The sequence below is a fragment of the Talpa occidentalis genome, unplaced genomic scaffold, assembly GCF_014898055.3.
Source record: "Talpa occidentalis isolate TD23 unplaced genomic scaffold, MPIMG_talOcc4v2.1 talOcc4.17, whole genome shotgun sequence".
NCBI classification, from domain to species: domain Eukaryota; kingdom Metazoa; phylum Chordata; class Mammalia; order Eulipotyphla; family Talpidae; genus Talpa; species Talpa occidentalis.
This window is the reverse complement of record NW_023601754.1, coordinates 41,148,950-41,168,773: the sequence shown is the minus strand read 5'-3', so window position 1 is coordinate 41,168,773 and position 19,824 is coordinate 41,148,950. Positions and strand designations below refer to the sequence as shown.

Below are 19,824 nucleotides of genomic sequence, written 5' to 3'. Positions count from 1 at the left end.
TGGAGTGGCTAGAAATCAATTACCAAAGACAACAGGAAAATCTCCTATTTCGTGGATAGTCAACAACTCATTTCTAAACCCATGGGTCAAAGAGGCAGTCTCAAGAAAAAATTTTTAATGTATGGAATTAAATGAAAACAACATATCAAACTATGTGGGATGCAACTAAGGCAGTGCTGGAGGGGCAATTTATATCACTAACAGCTTACATTAGAAAAAAGGTAAAGCCTCAAACCAATAATCTAATCTTCCATTTAAGATGCTAGTGAAAAAGAAAGGAAGAGACCAAAATAAGCACAAAACAAACACAAGGAAGGAAATAAAGATAAAAGAAAAAAAGTAATACAAAGTGAAAAGAGAAGTATAATAGAGGATATCAAGGAAACAGAAATCTATTCTTTGAAAAGATCAATAAAATTAATAAATAGCAAAACTGACAAAGATAAAAAGAAAACAGAAATTGTCACTATCAAGAATAAAAGATGGCATGTCACTACAGCTGTTGCAGCCATTAAAATTATGTAAGTGAATATTTTTTTAAAGATTTATTTATGCATACAAGAGCTGGGGTACAGGCCAGATATGCGGGTGGGGGGAGGGCGGGGGCAAGAGGATTCACCAGAGACAGAGTGGGGAACAGAACAGGCAGACTGAGTGAAATACGCTGCTGAGGGGAGCAGCAGGCGAGACAGGAGAGGTCTGCTGCACCATGTGGGTAGCTCCCTGGCCGGCCAGGGATCAAACTTGTGTTCCAGAGGCTTCGGATTGCTTCATAGTGTGGTGCTTAACTCCTCGCATCACCAGGGAGGCCCCCACGTAAGTGAATATCATGAGTAGCTTTATACTCACACATTTCAGAGCTTAGATGAAATAGACAAATTCCTCATAAACCATAAAACTTAGCTAATAAGACAGAAAATCTGAAGTCATTAAAGAAATTGAACTTGTAATTAAAAAGCTCTAGAGAAAGAGGGGCCTCCCTTGTGGGCAAGGGGTTAAGATGCAAACTATGAAGCTATCCACAAACACTGAAGCATGAGTTTGATCCCCAGCCAGGGAGCTACCCACATGGCGCAGCAGACCTCTCCTGACTTGCCTGCTGCTCCCCTCAGCAGTGTATTTCGGTCATTCTGCCTGTTCTTTTCCCCACTCTGTCTGTTGAATCCTCTTGCCTCCCCCCACACCTCTGGCCTGTACCCCAGTTCTTGTATGCATAAATAAATAAATCTGTTTTTAAAAAGACATTCTAGAGAAAGAAATCTCTAGGCCCAGATCACTTACATGAGAGAATTTTCCTAGTATTTAAAGAATTAGCACCAATTTTATGTGATCTTTTTCTGAAAGGAGAAAAAGGAACATTCTGTAACTCATTCTAGATTCACAAACCACTACAAAGAGATCCAAGTGGACAGTAAATATGAAAAAGTGTTCAGCTTTACTGGCAATCAAGGAAATGCAAATTAAAACCATAACTCAATACCACCACCCCACCTCTAGAATGGCTAAAATTATGAAATCTAATAAGACCAAGTATTGGTGAAGCTGTGCAGCAGCCAGAATGGTCAGACACCAATCATGGGAGTTGACATTGAAATACATTTGGTAGCTTCTATTAAAACTGAGCCCAGTGACCCAGCGATTCCACCATTAGGAACTCAGAGCACATCCCAACAGAAAGTGCATCTGTGTGTGCCAAAAGAAGAACACATTCGCCCAAACCACAAGCAATCCAGATGTTCATCAACAGCTGACTGTGTAAATATGCATAGACTTTTATATAAGTGAATCTCATATGGCATTAAAAATGAATGCTAGTGGGCCTCCCCGGTGGCGCAGCGGTTGAGTGCTGGGCTGCAAAGCTGCCCGCAGCCTCTGCGGCGCCGGTTCGATCCCCGGCTGCTGGGCAAGGGTCCCACATGTTGCGCAGACCTCTGCTGCCGCACCCGCTGCTTCCCTCAGCAGTGTCTTTCATCGGTCTACCTGTTCTGTACCCCGCTCTGGCTCTGGTGGATTCTCTCACCCTCCTGTGCTTCTGATTGTACCCAGTGCCTGTATAAATAAATAAATAAATAAATCTTAAAAAAAAATACAGATGGGTGACTCCATTTATGTAAAATTCAAAAACAAGCAAAATAATCTGTGGTGGTTGAAGCCAGAATAGTGGCTCCCTGTGGGAGGCAGGGAGCAGACAGTGATTGGTAAGGAGCATGACCAGGGTTTCTGGGATGCAGGAAATGCTATTTCTTGATGTGGGTGAAGGTGAAGGTTGTGTTCATTGTGAGATAATTCAGGAAACCATATGCATTTATGATTCATGCATTTAATATGTGTTTCATGCCAGTAAAACATTTTAAAGCATTCCCATGAATCACATTAGAATGGTTGCCCATAACAAGGTCATATAATGGAAAAAGAATATAAAAGAGAATAAATAGGTAGGTGGGTGATGGCAGGTAGCTGGCTAGGAAGATGAAAGGTCTGTGTTAGCAGTAGCACTAGAATTTTGTCCTGCCTAATATGAATACAAGTTACAGGTGGTTACTTCAATTTAAATTTTGTTGCGTCAAGACAAGACCACACTGACAAACGGGAGTCGTGGAGCAGGCTACATAATGCAGGATGCTGCTGAAGAGCAAGATCCTGGCCCTTTTATTGACACACGTAATTGGTTTTTAGGAGATTAGGGAGATTAAGGAAAGGGGAAGGGTGTAGAAGATTAGGGGTTGTGAGTCTGCCCTCCAGGCACTTCTAATCTACTTGATGCTACACCCTAATCCCCAGCCATGGTTCCAACCTTATCAACAAGGCTCTCCACTGATCAGCTTCTGGGGTCCCTTGTCATACATCGGTCCTCGGTCCACCGGGCGTTCCCGGTCATACCTCATGGTGTATAAATCAGGAGTATATGTTATGCATCGGTCCTCAGCCCCCGGGCATTCTGAACATACCTTGTGATGCATAACCTTCCCGGTGTGATCCAGCTTTGTGCTCGTTTGATCTGAAGGGTTTAAGGGTTTGGGCTCCAGTTCCTAACTGGCCAGACCACTTTGACCTTGTTTAGGTGATAAAATGGCGGCCGAATAGGCTGCCTAGGAGTAGCAGACCCACAAAATTTACTAAAATTAAATTAAAATTTCGGGGCCTCCCTGGTGGCGCAGAGGTTGAGCGCTGGCTTGCGAAGCTGCCCGCGGCCTCTGCGGTGCTGGTTCAATCCCCAGCTGCTCCCCGGCCACCAGAGGGAGGGTCCCACATGGCGCGCAGACCTCTCCTGCCGCCCGCTGCTCCCCTCAGCAGTGTACTTCGGTCCTTCTGCCTGCTCTGCTCCCCGCTCTGGCTCTGGTGAATTCTCTCGCCCTCCCGCGCTTCTGACTGTATCCAGTGCTTGTATAAATAAATAAATAAATAAATAAATAAATCTTTAAAAATAAATAAATAAATAAACTACAGACACCATTTAAAAATAAATAAATAAATAAAAATAAATTAAAATTTCGGTTCCTCCATTACATCAGTCACATTTTGAGTACTGAATAGCCATATGTAGGTAACTATAATCCACAATATTGGACAATGCAAAATATAGACAATTCATGTCACCACAGACAACATAGGTGGACATGGATAAAAGAAAAGAGGTAGGTAGAGAAAGACAATGTGAGAACCGTGTTAGAGGGCTTGTTGTAAGAAACCAACCAAAGTAACCCAAGATGTTGAAGAAATGAGATGATGGAAGCTGAGGTGATAGAAAACACCGAGGAGGAAGTGTCCGTGTCAAATGTCCCAGAGAAGGAGCTAGAACCAAGGGGCAAATAACATGTCATTAGAGTTTAGCAAAACAGTTTCCATGCAAAGTGTGTGCTGGGAAGCAGAGAGCAGGAATGGAGATGTAGCGAGACTCAGTTTCAAGTGGCTAAAACAAAAAAGGATTTAAGCAAGTGGGCAGATGTAGGAGGAATAAGAGATTAGCCTAGTTTGGGTTCTCGGCAAATGACTCACACAGAAAGTGAGGTCTGCATTCCGGACATGGAGTTAACGGGGGAGGGGTCTGGAGAAACCGGCCCGGGTGGAAGGAGGCTGAGCCCTCGGAGGCAATGGCAGGGAGGCTCAGGCAACCAAGGCGGAAGGTGCAGGAAATGGAGCCCCAAGACAGTCCTGCCAAGAGCGCGGGCTTGCATTGGCAGGGACAGGAAGCACGGAATGTCCTTGAGCAGGGGAGGAATTGGATCAAGGTTGGACCTAAGGAGGTTAGCATACATCATGCAAGATGGCGGAGCTCCCCACGGCGAGTGAGCACCTTGGAAGGACTGAGAGCATGAGAAGTTGGAAGTTGTTGGGAAACCTGAGTTTAGCAGAGTAAATTCCTTGCAGCTGTCCCCTAGTTCTGTCGCATTTGGACAAGGCAGGGGGTCTTGACCCGTGGCATGAACAGTGCCACTCCTGCCAGCAGGGAGAGGCCAGGAGGCTCAGGCTCACAAATAACCTTTGTTTGGCCTCAGATCGAAGCTGTGGTGACGGTGGTGGGATGGATATGTTTTTAATGACCATAAGGAAATGTTCCCATAGGTTTCTGAAAATAGATATGATGTGGAATAGGGGACAAGGTGCGTCATATCCCTCTTCTCCCCCCCCCAAAAAAAAATACACACACACTCGAGTCCTGGAAGGAGTAAAGAAGGATTTAACAGGTGTGTTAAATCCCGAATATTCAATTGTAAGATTTCTCACCCATTTCTGGGGACATAGGCTGCAGAAAGCTATGGCAGATTTTGAGGGGAGTTGGTCTTTCAGGGGAGACTTCAAGGCTTAGAGGACCAGAATCACCCCTGAGGCTTACCCTGACTGTCTGTCCCTCACCCCTCTTTCTCTTGAGTTCTCAGCATGTCTGACATGGAATTGGACATGTCGGTTTGTGATCATTCTTTCCTCTTAGAAACCCTGCAGCCCCTCTTCCCAGGCCTTCTCGTCCCCAGAGACCCAGAAGCCCCCTCCACCCACCCCTGACTCCTCAGGGGCTCAGGTCCTTTCCCTCAGAGCCCCCACTCCCTGTGGGTCCTTCCACCTGAGAGCCGTATTTCTTAATAACTCTGGCTTTTATCCCGTCTCCTGTTTACTCGCTGCGTGTTCCTGGTGGACTTTAGGCCCCGGTCAACCCTGAGCCTTATCTCTCCTTCAGGAATGTGCCCTGGGATGGGGGGCATCAGAGACCCCACCCATTCTAGGCACCCCGAGGCCCAGACCTCAGTGATAAGAGAGGAGGAGTCCTGGGGGCAGCAGCTGCTGGGTGTTGTCTGAGAAGTCACCCAGGCTTCGCAGCTGCTGTTTCTATAGGAGACTCCCCGAGCAAACACTGGGTCCCGGGCTAGGAGGAGGTGAGCAGGGCATGGGTCAGGCCAGCCCCCAGGAGGAACAGATTCTACCTCAGCATTCTCTTCTGCTCTCCATGTGCAACCTAGACCCCCATCTCATCACAAGCAGATTCTGGGGTGATGGGGGAACATAAACTCACCAGTCCCTGGTCAGAACAGAAAAATAAAAACCTCCCAGAAAACAAATAATTCTCCAGGAAATGGAACCTGAGTCTGTGTGGAACCAGGAAACAGAGGGCCTCTTTCCTCCTCCACCCTGGGCTCCCTCCCACCTATAGTATTTGAGTTTTTGCAGTGTGCCCTCTAGGAGCGAAAGGAGCCCAGTGGGGTTATTGGTGTTCCCATTTCCCAGATGAGGTGCCCAGCAGGCCTTTGGCACCAGGGGTGGAGGTAGTGGGTCCCACCCCACTGGCCTGGCACACAGATTCCATCCCATTCCACACACTGATTGACCCCCCATGGTGCCTGGAACAGGATGTAGGTGGCTGGGGACCAGGGAATAGCTTGTGGGGCCTGGGGAGCCGCCAGGACCCGGATGCAAGTCTTTTGCTATTGTTCCTTGAGCCAAAGGAAGAAATCCAGCCATTGAACCACCAAACACGACCCAACACCTCCTTCCGACCCTGCTCCCTGATCCCTTCTGGGGTGGGGTGGGGAGGGACACAGTCCCTCTGCTCCCACTGTTTCCCTTAGGGACACTACCCGTCCAGGACTGAAGTTTCTAGCAAGCTCCCAGAACATAGCCACCAGCTGTCTTCACAGCCCTCTCAGGACCTGGGTATCCAGCCTCATCCTCCACCCTCTCCAGGCCTTCCCCTTCCACATGACCCTGGCATCAGCAGCCTCCTCCCGGAAGCTGGCACCATCTACTTGGCAGATGGCTGAGTAGGGTGTGGCCTAAACAGCCAAGAAACCCAGCTATATAGCCCAGCCCAGGAGCCCAGTACCACACAGCTCCAGGGACCTGCAGGTGAGAGACTGAGGTCCCCTACTCTTGCCCCCATCCTGTCCTGCCCTCCTAAGCCCAACCTTAGACCAACTGAACATCCAGCTGCCCCCCTACACACATGCACTGGTCCTTGGGTCGAGCCCACCTTTGCCTCCCTGCTTCCCTGGTGGCCCTTGTCCCAAGACTTGGCCCTTCTGTCCTGTCAGGGACAGTCTCTGACAGAAGGCCACCCAGCCTTCTCTGATGCCCTTCTCTTTCCCCACTGCAGACATGGGTTCCCTGTGGAGCTGGTGGACGCTCTGGGCTGGAGCAACCCTCCTATGGGGTAAGTCGGATCGAGATCCTGCCCACATGCTGGTTACAGTATGGGGGACTCTGTGCCTGGGGCAGGACCCTCCACGTGTACCCCCTTTGCACGCCCCTCTCCCAGTCTCACCCCAGCCTGACAGAGATGGGGGGAAGAATCTATGGTCCTGCAGAGAAATGTGGCAGAAGTCACCAATCCTCTCAGTTCTGGAAGGAAGCAGGCAAAACCTTAGTCCCCAAATTTCAGTACTTCAAAACCACTGCTGTCTTGATTGTCTGTAACTCAACTAAAGCTCTGACTCAGCCTCATTCTGCTGAGGCAATGGGAAATTTCACTGAAGGCGCTCTTGGAGCGTCCGGTACCCGGTTCTCCAGGGTGATGTCCAGGAGTCCAGGACTTAAGTCTCAGTGAAGCCGAAATGCTGGGGGAAACCTGGAACATCAGGGCCCTCTCGCTGCCGGTCATCGTCTATTTAGCTTGCCTTTTGGAACAGCCGTTGTCCCTGGCCCCTTGGGACACTGGAATATCCTTCAAGGCGTCCCTTATTTGACAGACCCCCTCACTATAACACTCTCTCCGAAACCCCGTAGACCTCTCCCTCCCCCTCCCCTGGCCCCTCTCTCTAACCCTGGAGAAGCCCTTCCTGGTTGGGGCTGGTGAAAAGTGCCCCCTCCTCTCTATTTCTGTGAGGCGCTCTGTCCACGCTCCCATAACCCCCTTCTTCCCTTCACTCCCATTCCCAAATCCTACTGAGACAGAAGCCACAAAGTAGCATCCAAATCCAGCCCACTTGGTGCTTAAAGCATGGTGCTTAAATCAACTGGAGTCTAGAAAAATGGGAAGATGTGGCATTAAAAAGAGTCATCGTAAGCCATCGCAGGAACAGTGGGCTGAACAGGTGACAGCGGCCCCCTGCTGCTGGAGCGCACACAACTTGCCTGGACCCAGCGCACACAACTTGCCTGAGTGTGACATTCTTGTCCAAGGGCTCAGGCTTCTGGAGAAGGAACGTCAGCAAGGCTGGTGGGTGCGTAAACAGGAGAAAGGGAGAGAAGAGAGGCGAAAAGCCAAATTAATATTTCTAAATGTTACCCAGGCACAGGACGAGAGGTGTTACTTCCCTGATGAGTGGACCCACAACTGCGTGTTCTTATTCCAGGGTTGACCCAGGAGGCCTCCGTGAACCCCAGGAACGCCAACGACAGGGAAGAGTTCCTCACCGCCTTCCTGCAGAACTACCGGTCTGGGTACAGCCAGGCCAGTCTCCACCTCTTTCTTACCAGTATGTCGGCCAAACCTGCTTCGGTCTTCATCTTCAGCCATGCAGATGGCACCTCCCAGGAGATCACAGTGAGACCTGGGCAGTCGGTCATGGCCAATATCAGCTCCAAGGCTGAGATGATAGGCAGCAAGATCTTCCATCACGCGGTAGTAGTCCGTTCTGACCGCGCCATCTCGGTGCAGGCTGTAAACTCTAAGCCCAATTCGGCAGAGCTGACACTGCTGCAGCCTGTCCGTGCCCTGGGCACCGAGTACTTTGTGTTCACACCGCCTGGCTCCTCTACCCAGAATGTCAAGGAGTTCGCTGTGGTGGCTGGGCCAGCGAACACCACTATCCATGTGAACCTGAAGGGGGCGGTGACGTTTCAGGGCAAGTTCTACCCTGCGGGTAGTGTCTTGAGTGTGACTTTGGAGCCCTTTCAGGTGGCCCAGCTACAGAGCACGGCTGATCTCTCGGGGTCAAAGATCACAGCCAGCATCCCCGTGGCTGTCCTCTCTGGCCACACCTGCGCTCAGAAACACACAACCTGCAACCATGTTGTGGAGCAGCTGCTGCCCACATCCGCCTGGGGCACCCACTACGTGGTGGCCACGTTGGCCTCCCAGACTCGCTATGACCTGGCCTTCGTGGTGGCCAGCCAGAACACGAGGGTGACCTACAACCATGGGGGCACCACCGGCTCCCATGGGCTGCAGGAGGGCAGCGTGTTGCAGTTTGAGATCCGGCCATCCAGGCCACTCTACCTGACTGCAGACGTGGGCGTCCAGGTCCTGCTGTTTGGTACAGGTGCCACCAGGGGTGGTGTCACCCACGACCCCTACCTGGTCCTGATCCCAGATGTGGCATCCTACTGTTCTGCCTACATGGTCAAGAGCATGCCAGGCTCTAATGGTGTGGCCCTGGTGGTGACCCCGACGGAGGCTGCCAACACACTGATGGTGGATGAGAGTGCACTGGGGACCAATGTCACCTGGACACCCGTGCCCGGCAGCGAGTTCTCCTTTGCTGAAGTGGACCTCGGCACTGCTGACACCATCCACGTGGCCAAGGCTGGTACCAGCTTTGGGCTGCTCACCTTCGGACTGGGCCAGGCTGTGGGCTTTGGCACAGCAGCTGCTTGCAGCCAGAGTGAGTGATGGGAATGACCTCTGGCCCTGTCCTCCCAGTGACCCCTCTCCCCGCCCTCTCACTCATCCCCCTTTCCTACTCACCTGCTTCTCTGTGGCTTCCTGGCCCCACTGGCCTATCCTCCCCACCCATTCCAGCCTCTCTCTCCAGCCCCCAGGAGCAACACTGAATACTTAGCATCTGGGTCCCAACCAGTCAGAGCACATGCCTGCAGCAGGGGTGGTGCATTAGCCCTTTGTTGCCTGTGTTTGTGGGATGGGGGGTTCTAGGGGAGATCCAAGGTGCTACAAGTGAGGGATCTTGCGGGATGGGAGGGTCAGGTCAGCAGTTCTTACCAACCAGTTTGGAAAGATAGTGATGGCTGCCTTGTTGGGGGGCCTCGCAAAGTCACCATCATTCATGTCTAGGGCCTGGCTTAACGTGTCACCTCAGGCTCAGCATGTCAAAGAGTCATCTCAGTGTGGTGTTTGAGGGCACAGATGCTCACACCAGTCTTCAGGGTGCATATCTGCTTGTGTGACCTTGGACACGTGAACACCTCTGTGGGCCTCATCTGTAAAATGGGGTTAATAGTTGCATCCCCTTCACAGGATTGCTAAGTGAGGGTGCAGCGGGTCAGCATTTGTAAATTCCGCAGTGGGTGTCTGGCAAGTGAGAGGACTATGTAAGAGTGATTGTTACTGTGAATGCACAGAAAGCAAGGGCTTTGAAGACTGGAAAGCAGGGAAGGAAGAGCCGTTGCTGCCTACGTGGACCCCTCCCCAAGTTAGAACACTAGACACTAGGGTGTCAAGCCCTAGCAGAAATGGCCCCCACTTCTAGGGCACGGAAACCACCCTATTTCAAAGCGCTACTTGGGGGCATGACTGGTAGAATGGGGAGGGGCGGGTTTCACCAGCCATGGGCCATCAACACCGTGGGGCAGTTCCAAACCCTACTGATGCTTTAGGTTTTTTGTTTTGTTTTTTTTTTTTAAGAACAAGATGTCGATCTTGTTCTTTTCTTTTTTTCAGAGATTTATTTATTTATGCATACAAGAACCGGGGTACAGGCCAGATGCGCGGGAGGGTAAGAGCAGTCACCAGAGACAGAGTGGGGAACAGAAAAGGCAGACTGACGAAATACACTGCTGAGGGGAGCAGCGGGCGACACAGGAGAGGTCTGCCATGCCATGGGGGTTTCTCACTGGCCGGCCAGGATCGAACCTGTGCTGCAGAGGCCGCGGACAGTTTCACAACGCTGCACTCAACTGCCTGCGCCCCCAGGGGAGGGCCTGATGTTCTAGCTTATTAAAAACTGGCAACACCCCCTCCCCAAACAGTCTCCTCGTGAGGAAGGTATGATCACCCCCACCCATGTCACACGTGACAAAACGGAGGTATGGAGAGCCCAGTGGCCTTCTCTAGAGTCACACAGCTGAGTCTTTGAGCCAGGAATCCCACACAGACAACCTGACCGCACCCTCCTTCCCATTGGGTTACAGTCTCTGTCTTCCCTTTTCTCTCCTGGAAAAAGACCCTTTAACCCACTGACTGGAGTGGGAAGGAAGGGAGAGGGGAAAATGTGGAGAGAAAACCCACACAGGACATTTCCATGATTGTGCTGCTGGGACTGCACTGCCTTCCATTTCTTCTGGGATGAGCGGTGGTTAAACTGGGGAATCAGAGAACCTGGGACCTGAGGACCTGGGCCTCTCCCTCCCTGTGGGATTCCCGACTGAACCTTCCCCATTCTGTAAGGGTGGTTGGGAGGGCCCTGCCCAGACCCCCCAGGGCTGGACTCCCATCTGCTGGAACCTCCTGACAGCTGCCCCACCTTCCCTGTAGCCACCCCAGCCCCGGAGGAGGCCTCCTGCGAAGGTGTGAGTTGCCCACCCTGGCACCACTGCAAGGTGGTGGGCGGGAAGCCCACGTGCGTGGAGGTGTCCGTGGCCACCTGCCGCGCCCAGGGTGACCCCCATTACACCACCTTCGATGGCCTTCACTACGACATGATGGGCACCTGCACCTACACGATCACGGAGCTGTGCAGCAAGGACTTGTCCCTGCCTGCCTTCAGCGTGGAGGCCAAGAACGAGCACCGGAACAGCCGCCGCGTCTCCTACGTGGGCTTCGTCACCGTGCGCGCCTACGGCCACTCGGTGTCACTGGCCCGCGGGGAGGTCGGCTTTGCCCGGGTGAGTGTCCCGAGTCTTGCGGTGGAACGCCCGTGAACTCCTGTCAGGGGGAGGAGGCAGCGCTTGCGGTGGCAACGCCCAAGCCTGAGCCCTTTACCTGGGGTACAGGGTGCGGAGAAATGGGCCCAGTAGGGGTGCGGGCTGGGGAGGGGACATTTCTCTCCATTGGTTGGAGAACCAGTGGAAGAACCTTAAACCCGCTTGTCCAGCAGTTCTAGTTCTAAATTGTTTTTTCCTTTATTGGTCGACGTTTGAATTTCCTTTAAGGATGCTCAGAGATAGGGTTAGAAGAAAAAGTTGGACTTTTTTCTAATGCGGTTTTTAACGACAAAAGAAAGAAAGTGTCCAAAAGTTTACAGCTCCTGTGGAATCCTGGTAGAATTGCCTAAGTCTGTTAGGAAAACAGAGTTCATGAGACAGTGACTTCAGCAGGGTCTCCTTATTTAAAAAACGAGAAAAGGGTAAATGTATTTAGAGGTTAAAAAAAATATCTGGCAGGATTTGTACATGTGTGTGTGTGTTTATGGCAATATGGGGAATTTCTCTTTTCTCATTTTTGCTCATGTGCATTTTGTGAATTTTCTGGAAGGAACAAATGTTGCTGTGTCATTTGTAAATGGAGATCGCTGGTCCTAGGGTAGAGGCAGATTGGAACATTGAGTTGCCTGGACTGAGAGCCTGTGCGGGCAGGGTCCTGGCTGTCACCGGTCACGGCTGTGTCCTCAGCACTGCCCAGCACAGACCTGGCTGCACAGGAGGCTCCCAGAGGCTCTGCCTCTGACTCCATTTCTATACCTCATCCTCTTGGCTAAGGCAAGAATGTGTGGAGAAAGAATGAGAAAGAGGTGCTCAAGTCGGGGACAGAGGGCACAGGCAGGCGACAGACAGACACAGCCCTTGTGTCCTCTCTCCCCTCAGCACATTTGCAAAGTAATAGCCCCTCCCTCCTTATTGTCGTTGTCCTGCACTGATCCTTTCCAGGTCAGCTTAGCTGTCCCTGCCTCCAGGCAACCTCCCTGCCTTGCAGGATGGGATCTGTCCTTTGTTCAAGGCTCCCAAGGCCGCCTCTGCCGCCACTGTCCCAACCCTGACCTCTCATCTGTCATTGTCTCTTTTTTTTTAAAGATTTATCTATTTATTTATTTATTTAATTTATTTATTTAAGCACTGGGTACAGTCAGAAGCGCGGGAGGGTGAGAGAATCCACCAGAGCCAGAGTGGAGAGCAGAGCAGGCAGAAGGACCGAAGTACACTGCTGAGGGGAGCAGCGGGCGGCAGGAGAGGTCTGCGCGCCATGTGGACCCTCCTCCGGTGGCCGGGGAGCAGCCGGGCATCGAACTGCGGGCAGCCTCACAACCCAGCGCTCAACCGCTGCGCCACCAGGGAGGCCCTGTCATTGTCTCTTGACAGGTCTGTCTCCCCCATTGCACTGGGAGTCCCATGAGAGCAGACCTGGGGTTGTGTCTGTCATGGCTGCATCTCCACGGTCTCTCAGCCTAGGACCAGGCACAATGACTAGCCAGAGAGGCTCTCCCCAGTGCAGCAGGGCCTCTGCTCCCTGCCAGTACTTGCTGTCCAGCGAGGCACTGTCTGGGCACAGGAGCTGAGCAGTAGTGGAAGCAGACGAAACCCTGTCTTCGTGGCGCTGACGGTCTAGTGGATTTAGGCAGATGATAAGCACGAGAAATTTGCGAATAGTTCAAAAGGTTAGAAGTTGTGGGAGGACAGGTTAGCAGGAAAGTGGATCAGGAAGCCAGTAGGGGTAGTCAGGGATCGCCTCACTGTGATGGTGACATTTGGGGGAAGCCCTTGTAAGAGACAATGAAGCAGGGACTCCCCATTGGCGCAGTGGTTGAGCGCTGGGTTGCGAAGCTGCCCGCGGCCTCTGCGGCACCGGTTTGATCCCCGGCTGCTCCTCGGCCACTGGAGGAGGGTCCCACATGGCGCGCAGACCTCTCCTGCCGCCCGCTGCTCCCCTCAGCAGTGTACTTCGGTCCTTCTGCCTGCTCTGCTCCCCGCTCTGGCTCTGGTGAATTCTCTCACCCTCCCGCACTTCTGACTGTACCCAGTGCTTGTATAAACAAACAAACAAACAAACAAATAAACAAAACATGCCTCTATTTAAAAAAAAGAGAGACAATGAAGCGGACCATGTGTACATCTCGGGGAAGAACATTTCAGACCCAAAAGTGGCAAGAGCAAAGATTCTGAGGCTGGGATGTTGGCAGTCACAGGACGCAGGAATCCCCAAGCAGCTCGGGCAGGGCAAGTGAGTGGAAGGAGGCGGGATGCAGGCCAGGCCACACGGGTCCTCACCAGCCCTCACTCCCGCCCCCCAGATCGACAACCAGCGCTCAAGCCTGCCGGTCTCCATGGAGGAGGGGAGACTGCGCGTGTATCAGAGCGGGAGGCGCGCCATCGTGGAGCTGGACTTCGGGCTGATCGTCACCTACGACTGGGACTGCCAGCTGGCGGTGAGCCTGCCCGAGAAGTTCAAAGACAACGTGTGCGGTTTATGCGGCAACTACAACGGCAACCCCAAAGATGACTTCCTCACCCGTGACGGAGTGCTTGCTCCTAATGCCATGGAGTTTGCCAGCAAATGGAAGCTGGACGACGGGGACTACCTGTGTACGGATGGCTGTGCAGACAACTGTCCCTCCTGCACCCCAGGCCAGGCCCAGCACTATGAGGGCGACCGTCTCTGTGGCATGCTGACCCTGCCAAGCGGCCCCTTTGCTGTCTGCCACCATGCCCTGGAGCCGAAGCCCTTCCTGCAGGAGTGTGTCTATGACATGTGTGTAGGCAGTGGGGACCGGTCCAATCTGTGCCGTGCCCTCAGCGCCTACGCCCAGGCCTGTCTGGAACTTGGCATCTCTGTCGGGAACTGGAGGTTGCCAGCCAACTGCCGTAAGTGATGCCCCGGGAGGTGGACGTGGGGGGAGGCAGGGACCACTTGCATGTGTGGACCCTCACTGTGGTTCAGCTTGGATTTGGGCCATGCCAGGGAGACAGCCATCCATGGCCACGAAGGCCGGGCCCTGCCCACAGCAAGCCTGCAGCTGGAGAAGATGCAACTGCACAGCGTCAGTCCACAGTGGTGTTGGCTGGGGTGGGGGAGGCACAGCAGAGAAATCAGGGTCAGGATGGTCGAAGTCCAAGGGGCCATGGGAGACGAGAGAAGCTTCCTGACTCAGCCTGGGGGTCAAGGAGGATTTACTAGGAAAGAGATCCCAGTGAGAAACCTGTAGGAGGGGAGGAACCAGGCAGAAATTAAGGAGGCAGGAAGTAAGTTCCAGGCCAGAAGAAGAGCATGCGCAAGGGCTTGGCATGAGAGTAGTCTTCAGAGTCCCAGTGCAGATGCATGAGCCTCTCCTCCCTGACTCCTCCACATCCCTCTAGCAGTCCAAGCTCTTTAACCAGGGCTCCATCCACTTCATCGTTCCCTCGTTTATTTATTTGTTCAATAAGCATTCACCGAACCCTTATCTGGCCCCATCACTGTGCTGGTAATGGGCCCAGTGGGAGCCAACACACACCTGTCCCTGCCCTTGTGAGGCTCCCAGAGAAATGTTCAGGAGATAGAAGGTTAGGGGGAAGGGAGGAGGAGGCATCCAGGCCCAGATCCGGGCCTTGAGGCAGAGACTGCTGTGGGGAGACTGTCTGGGGAAGGTGCTGAGGCCACTGGGATTTGTCTTGGTCGCTGCCGTATCTTCACTGCCCAGTAACCTCCTCCCTCCCCCCACCAGTTTCTCCGTGTCGGGTACAAAAAGAGGGAGCAGTGTGCTCATTCCTCCACCCGGTTGTCTCTGCGGCACTGACCTCGTCTGTGGGCCCAGCACTGTGCTTGGTGCTGGATTCAGCGTTGATTGAGACAGACTAGGTCCTCACACTCACAGACTTGCATCCTAGCAGGACACACAGATAGTAAGCAGTAAACTGTGGAGTATTTTCAGAGTGCAAAGGAAGCAAAGTTCTTGTGATAAGAGCACATGGGAGGTCGTGGAAGAGGGTGCACAGGGAAGGCCTTTCTTAGGTGGTGATGTTGGAGCAGAGACCAGGAAGAGTTGTGGGCATCAGCATCACCTGCTGGCGGCTGTGTTTCTAGGTGCCTGCAAGATTATCTCATTTGCTCCTCACAGAAACTAACTATCCCATCTTACTAATGTGGAAACGGAGGCACCGGGAGATTGGAGTTACTTGCTTATGGTCACAGAGCTAAGAAAGGGAGACCTGGGATTTGACCCCAGGCCATGTGGGTTTAAGTAGCCTTCTCTTAACCACACACTGCATCACCCTCTAAAAGGCAGAGGGAAGAGCCAATGCAGAGGCCCTGAGGTGGCCTTGTGAGGACCCCTTGGGAGGTACTATGACTGGAGCAAAGAGCCAGAGGGAGAGCGAGTGGAGACTGGGCCAGGGAGTTAATGGGGCAGATAGTGGGAGACTCGTGGTGGGCGCTGACTTTTCCCCTCAGGGAGAGCACGCACAGAGGGAACGCATCTGCCTCAGGTGAGCACAAGGGCGCTCTGGCTGCTTGTGAGGAAAAGACTGGGGACAGTAGGAGAGTGGGTGACACTAGGCAGGAGGCTACGGGATTGGACAGTGGAGTGGGGGCCTTGGTGAGAGGAGACTGTAGTAGATCCTGTCTGGATCGATTTGTGTTAGGAACGTCACCGTGAAGGGGGCAGGGGAGTCAGCTGTGTCTCTGAGGATTGGGGCCTATAAACCAGGCAGGAAGGGCCACTCCTGAGATGGAGAGGTCTGGGGGTGGAGCAGGTTTGAGGAGGGGAGTCTGAGGCATGCCCTTATATGGGGCACCCCTTGAGGGACCCTCTGTAGTGGCTTGACAGATGCCCTCCTTGTCCCCACAGCCCTTTCCTGCCCCGCCAACAGCCGCTATGAGCACTGCAGCCCGGCCTGCCCCATCTCCTGTAACCCCACCGGCGCGCCTTCCAACTGCTCCGAGCGCCCCTGCGTCGAAGGCTGCGTGTGCCTCCCTGGCTTCGTGGCCAGTGGAGACGCCTGCGTGGCTCCCTCCTCCTGTGGCTGCCTCTTTGAAAACCACTTGCTTGCGCCTGGGGAGGCTGTGTGGGCCGACCAGAAGTGCCGGCGGCGCTGTGTCTGCGACGCCAAAACACACAAGATGGTCTGCAGCGACACACCTGGCTGTCCGAGTGGCGAGCGCTGCCGCATCCAGAACGGCCTCTTAGGTTGCTACCCCAACAGCCTTGGGATTTGCCAGGCATCCGGGGACCCACACTACTTGACCTTCGACGGCCGGCGCTTTGACTTCATGGGCACCTGCACATACCTGCTGACCGGCACGTGCGGTCCGACTGGGACGCTGCCCGCCTTCCGGGTGCTGGTGCAAAATGAGCATCGGGGCAGCCAGACCGTGAGCTACACGCGTGCCGTGCGCGTGGAGGCCCACGGCGTGAAGGTGGAAGTGCGCAGGGAGTACCCCGGGAGAGTGCTGGTGAGTGATGCCCCTGGCACAGTGGAGGCAGGACAGACCCTGAGACTTGGGAGGGCCTCTGGGTTAGGGTGGGGCTGGACGGGAGGCAATTCTGTGGTCAGTGTAGGAACGGGCCCCCGCCTAGCAGGAGCCCTCCCCTGGGCCTGTGACTTTGTCTCTCTGGCCTCAGTTTTGGTTTTTTTTTTTTTTTTTGTTTTGTTTTTGTTTTTTTTAAATTCTACCCATTTCTTTTCTTTTTTTTTTTTTTTTAAAGATTTATTTATTTATTTTATTTTATACAAGCACTGGGTACAGTCAGAAGCGCGAGAGGGTGAGAGAATTCACCAGAGCCAGAGCGGGGAGCAGAGCAGGCAGAAGGACCGAAGGACACTGCTGAGGGGAGCAGCGGGCGGCAGGAGAGGTCTGCGCGCCATGTGGGACCCTCCTCTGGTGGCCAGGGAGCAGCCGGGGATTGAACCAGCATGCAGAGGCTGCGGGCAGCTTCACAACCCAGCGCTTAACCACTGCGCCACCAGGGAGGCCCTGTCCTCAGTTTTGTCCACAATCAGATGGGCCATCCAATAACCACCCATAGGGGGGTCAAAATCAGGGTAGGGCAGGGATTTAACCAGTTAATATTGGCCTCTGTGTAGAAGGGCCCTTGCCACCCAGGAAATTTTCAGTCAATGTTGACTTCACATTGTTAGGTATGAACCACCGCAAGTTGTAGTCTGGGCCTATTCTGGAAGATAATGACTTTTGGACAGTAAGGTGACAAGTGAAATGTAGGCAAAGAGAGGTATGTGTGTGAGTTGTGTGTGTGTATGATTGGGGTTCACAGAGTCTCCCAACTACGCAAGGGAATGGAGACTACCAGATGGGCACCCCCCTGGGCACGTTTCTGTGTGAACGTCCTTTGAAGGTCCTTACTCAGCAAAAGTGCAGAACCACCGATTTTTCTTTTCAAATGACGAAAATCATGCAGCTAAGGAGTAGCAGAATCTGAAGCCAGGCTGTCTGCCTCCAGAGTGTATACTCTTTTTTTCAGAAGATCTTCTTTATTTATGCATACAAAACTGGGGACGAGGCCATAGGTGCGGGGGTAGGCGGGGAATGGACTCACCAGAGACAGAGTGGGGAACAAAAGAAGCAGACTGCCTGAAATACACTGTTGGGGGAACAGCGAGAGCGACAGGAGTGGTCTGCTGCGCCACGTGGGTCAGCTCCATGACTCCTGAAGGGAGAAGGGACAGCAGCCAGATGAAAAGTGGTAGGTGGTCTTCTTGGCACAGTGAAAAGACCTGGATGCCTGACTCAACTGGAAGAGTTAGAGAAATATCAGGAAAGCCAGGGTGACAGGAAAGATGACAGATGGGGAATGGGGTATAACTGAGCTCAGAGAGGTGATGGGGTTCAGGTCACATGGGCTCTGAAGGCTGTGGGTTCGGTGCAGAATTAGCATGATACCAAAAGGATGACAGGAGGTGCACGCTGTGCCAGGCAGAGGGAGCAGCCTGAGCAGTGGCCCTGAGCTGGGGCCTAGCATAAGGGACCTTGAGTACACTGACCTCTGTGGACCCCAATCTCTTCCCAGGTGGATGGTGTCCTTCAATACCTGCCCTTCCAGACGGCAGATGGGCAAGTGCAGGTGTACCGCCAGGGCCAAGACGCCGTCGTGCGCACGGACTTTGGCCTGATAGTCACCTACGACTGGAACACCCGAGTGACTGCCAAGGTGCCGAGCAGCTATGCCGGCATGCTGTGTGGGCTCTGCGGAAACTTCAATGGGCGCACGGAAGACGACCTGGAACTGCGCGGAGGAGGCCAGGCTGCCAATGCACTGGCCTTTGGAAACAGCTGGCAGGAGGAGACAAGTCCAGGCTGCGGAGCGAACCCACCAGGAGACTGTCCCCAGCTGGACTCCATGGTGGAGGAGCAGCTGCAGAGCAAGAAAGAGTGTGGCATCATCGCCGACCCAGACGGTCCCTTCCAGGACTGCCACTACTACCTGGAGCCAGAGGACTTCCTGCGTGACTGTGTCTATGACCGCTGCCTGCTGCCCGGCCAGCCCGGGTCTCTATGTGACGCCTTAGCCGACTACACGGCCGCCTGCCAGGCCGCCGGGGCCACCGTGGAGCCCTGGAGGACTGAGGAATTTTGCCGTGAGTATCGCGAGGGCCCTGGTGTTGGGAGCGGGAGCGGTAGGGGGGCACTCAGCCTGTTGCCTATTCATGAACGTGTCCTATCATGAGGTCATCATCCTTCTAACGGCCCCAGGAGGTTGGCGGTGTGGGTAAAGCCGTAGACGGGCAGGAAGCCAAGGTTCTGAAAGCTTCAGTTCCATGTCAGGGAGCGTGGCCGCAGGGCAGTGGCGGGTGCAGGGAATCCTCGTAAAATGACCTGGTTTATCTTGGGACCCCCGTTTGATTCCCACATGGCAGGGGGGCCATCAGCAATCACCACCGACCCTGGCACACTTCTCGGCCCCAAGGGGCTGCCATATGTGGACTTGGATGAGCTGTAGAAATACCTGAGACCCTAAGTCCCTAAGTGTTGAAAACAAACAAGGTTGTTGTGAGTTATCCTTGCAGGAGCCTTAGTAGTGATCACACTATTAAACACCCAGGAGCATCATGGAAAGGGCTGTCTAGTGAGACAATGGGCCTCCCCCTCCGCTCTCATGTGTTGTTAGAGGAGACAGGGCGTCGACCCCGTCGTCCTGGTTTTCACTCTTGTAGATGTGACGTGAGCAAGTGGGTGGCAGTGGAGGGCCCTTCTCTGGCCCCTGTGAGCCGAGGGCTGCACCAAACAGGGAGACCCCATGACACCCACCTCTTTGGGCCTCCCGGCCTCTGATTCTCTTAGTCTCTCCACCACTGGAGAGAAGCAGAGCGGAGGAGTGCCTGCGGCGTGCTGATGCGTCCATCTCCCGCAGTGCGAGCACTGAGAAGTGGTGCCCCATGGCCCTGGCGGGGTCCCCCTCAGGGGAGGTCACCGCCGTGAATGGCGAGTGGCCGGGGCCCGGTGTTCTCTGCTAAGTGGAGAAGCACCTTCACAGGGGAGTCTTTTCCGCCCACCACAAGCCCTTTCCCGGTCAGGAAGACACCTGGGCTCACAGCTGACCCCGCAGGCTTCTCCCCAACCCCAGGCAGCTCTGTGCT

The 19,824-nt window shown here is 53.6% G+C and overlaps 1 protein-coding gene across 1 annotated transcript in view; it reads left to right on the top strand.

Annotated features, from left to right (window-relative positions):
- Positions 1–6,251: 6,251 nt before the first annotated feature.
- The window catches only part of FCGBP (Fc gamma binding protein), a 53,428-nt gene continuing 39,855 nt past the window's right edge, over positions 6,252–19,824 (top strand). Inside the window, exons 1-7 of the mRNA XM_054697181.1 lie at positions 6,252–6,336; positions 6,584–6,640; positions 7,782–9,032; positions 10,859–11,208; positions 13,548–14,118; positions 16,080–16,684; positions 18,258–18,825. Coding sequence (XP_054553156.1) covers positions 6,586–6,640; positions 7,782–9,032; positions 10,859–11,208; positions 13,548–14,118; positions 16,080–16,684; positions 18,258–18,825 — 3,400 coding nt within the window. The 5' untranslated portion in view covers positions 6,252–6,336; positions 6,584–6,585. The remainder of the gene's footprint in view (positions 6,337–6,583; positions 6,641–7,781; positions 9,033–10,858; positions 11,209–13,547; positions 14,119–16,079; positions 16,685–18,257; positions 18,826–19,824) is intronic.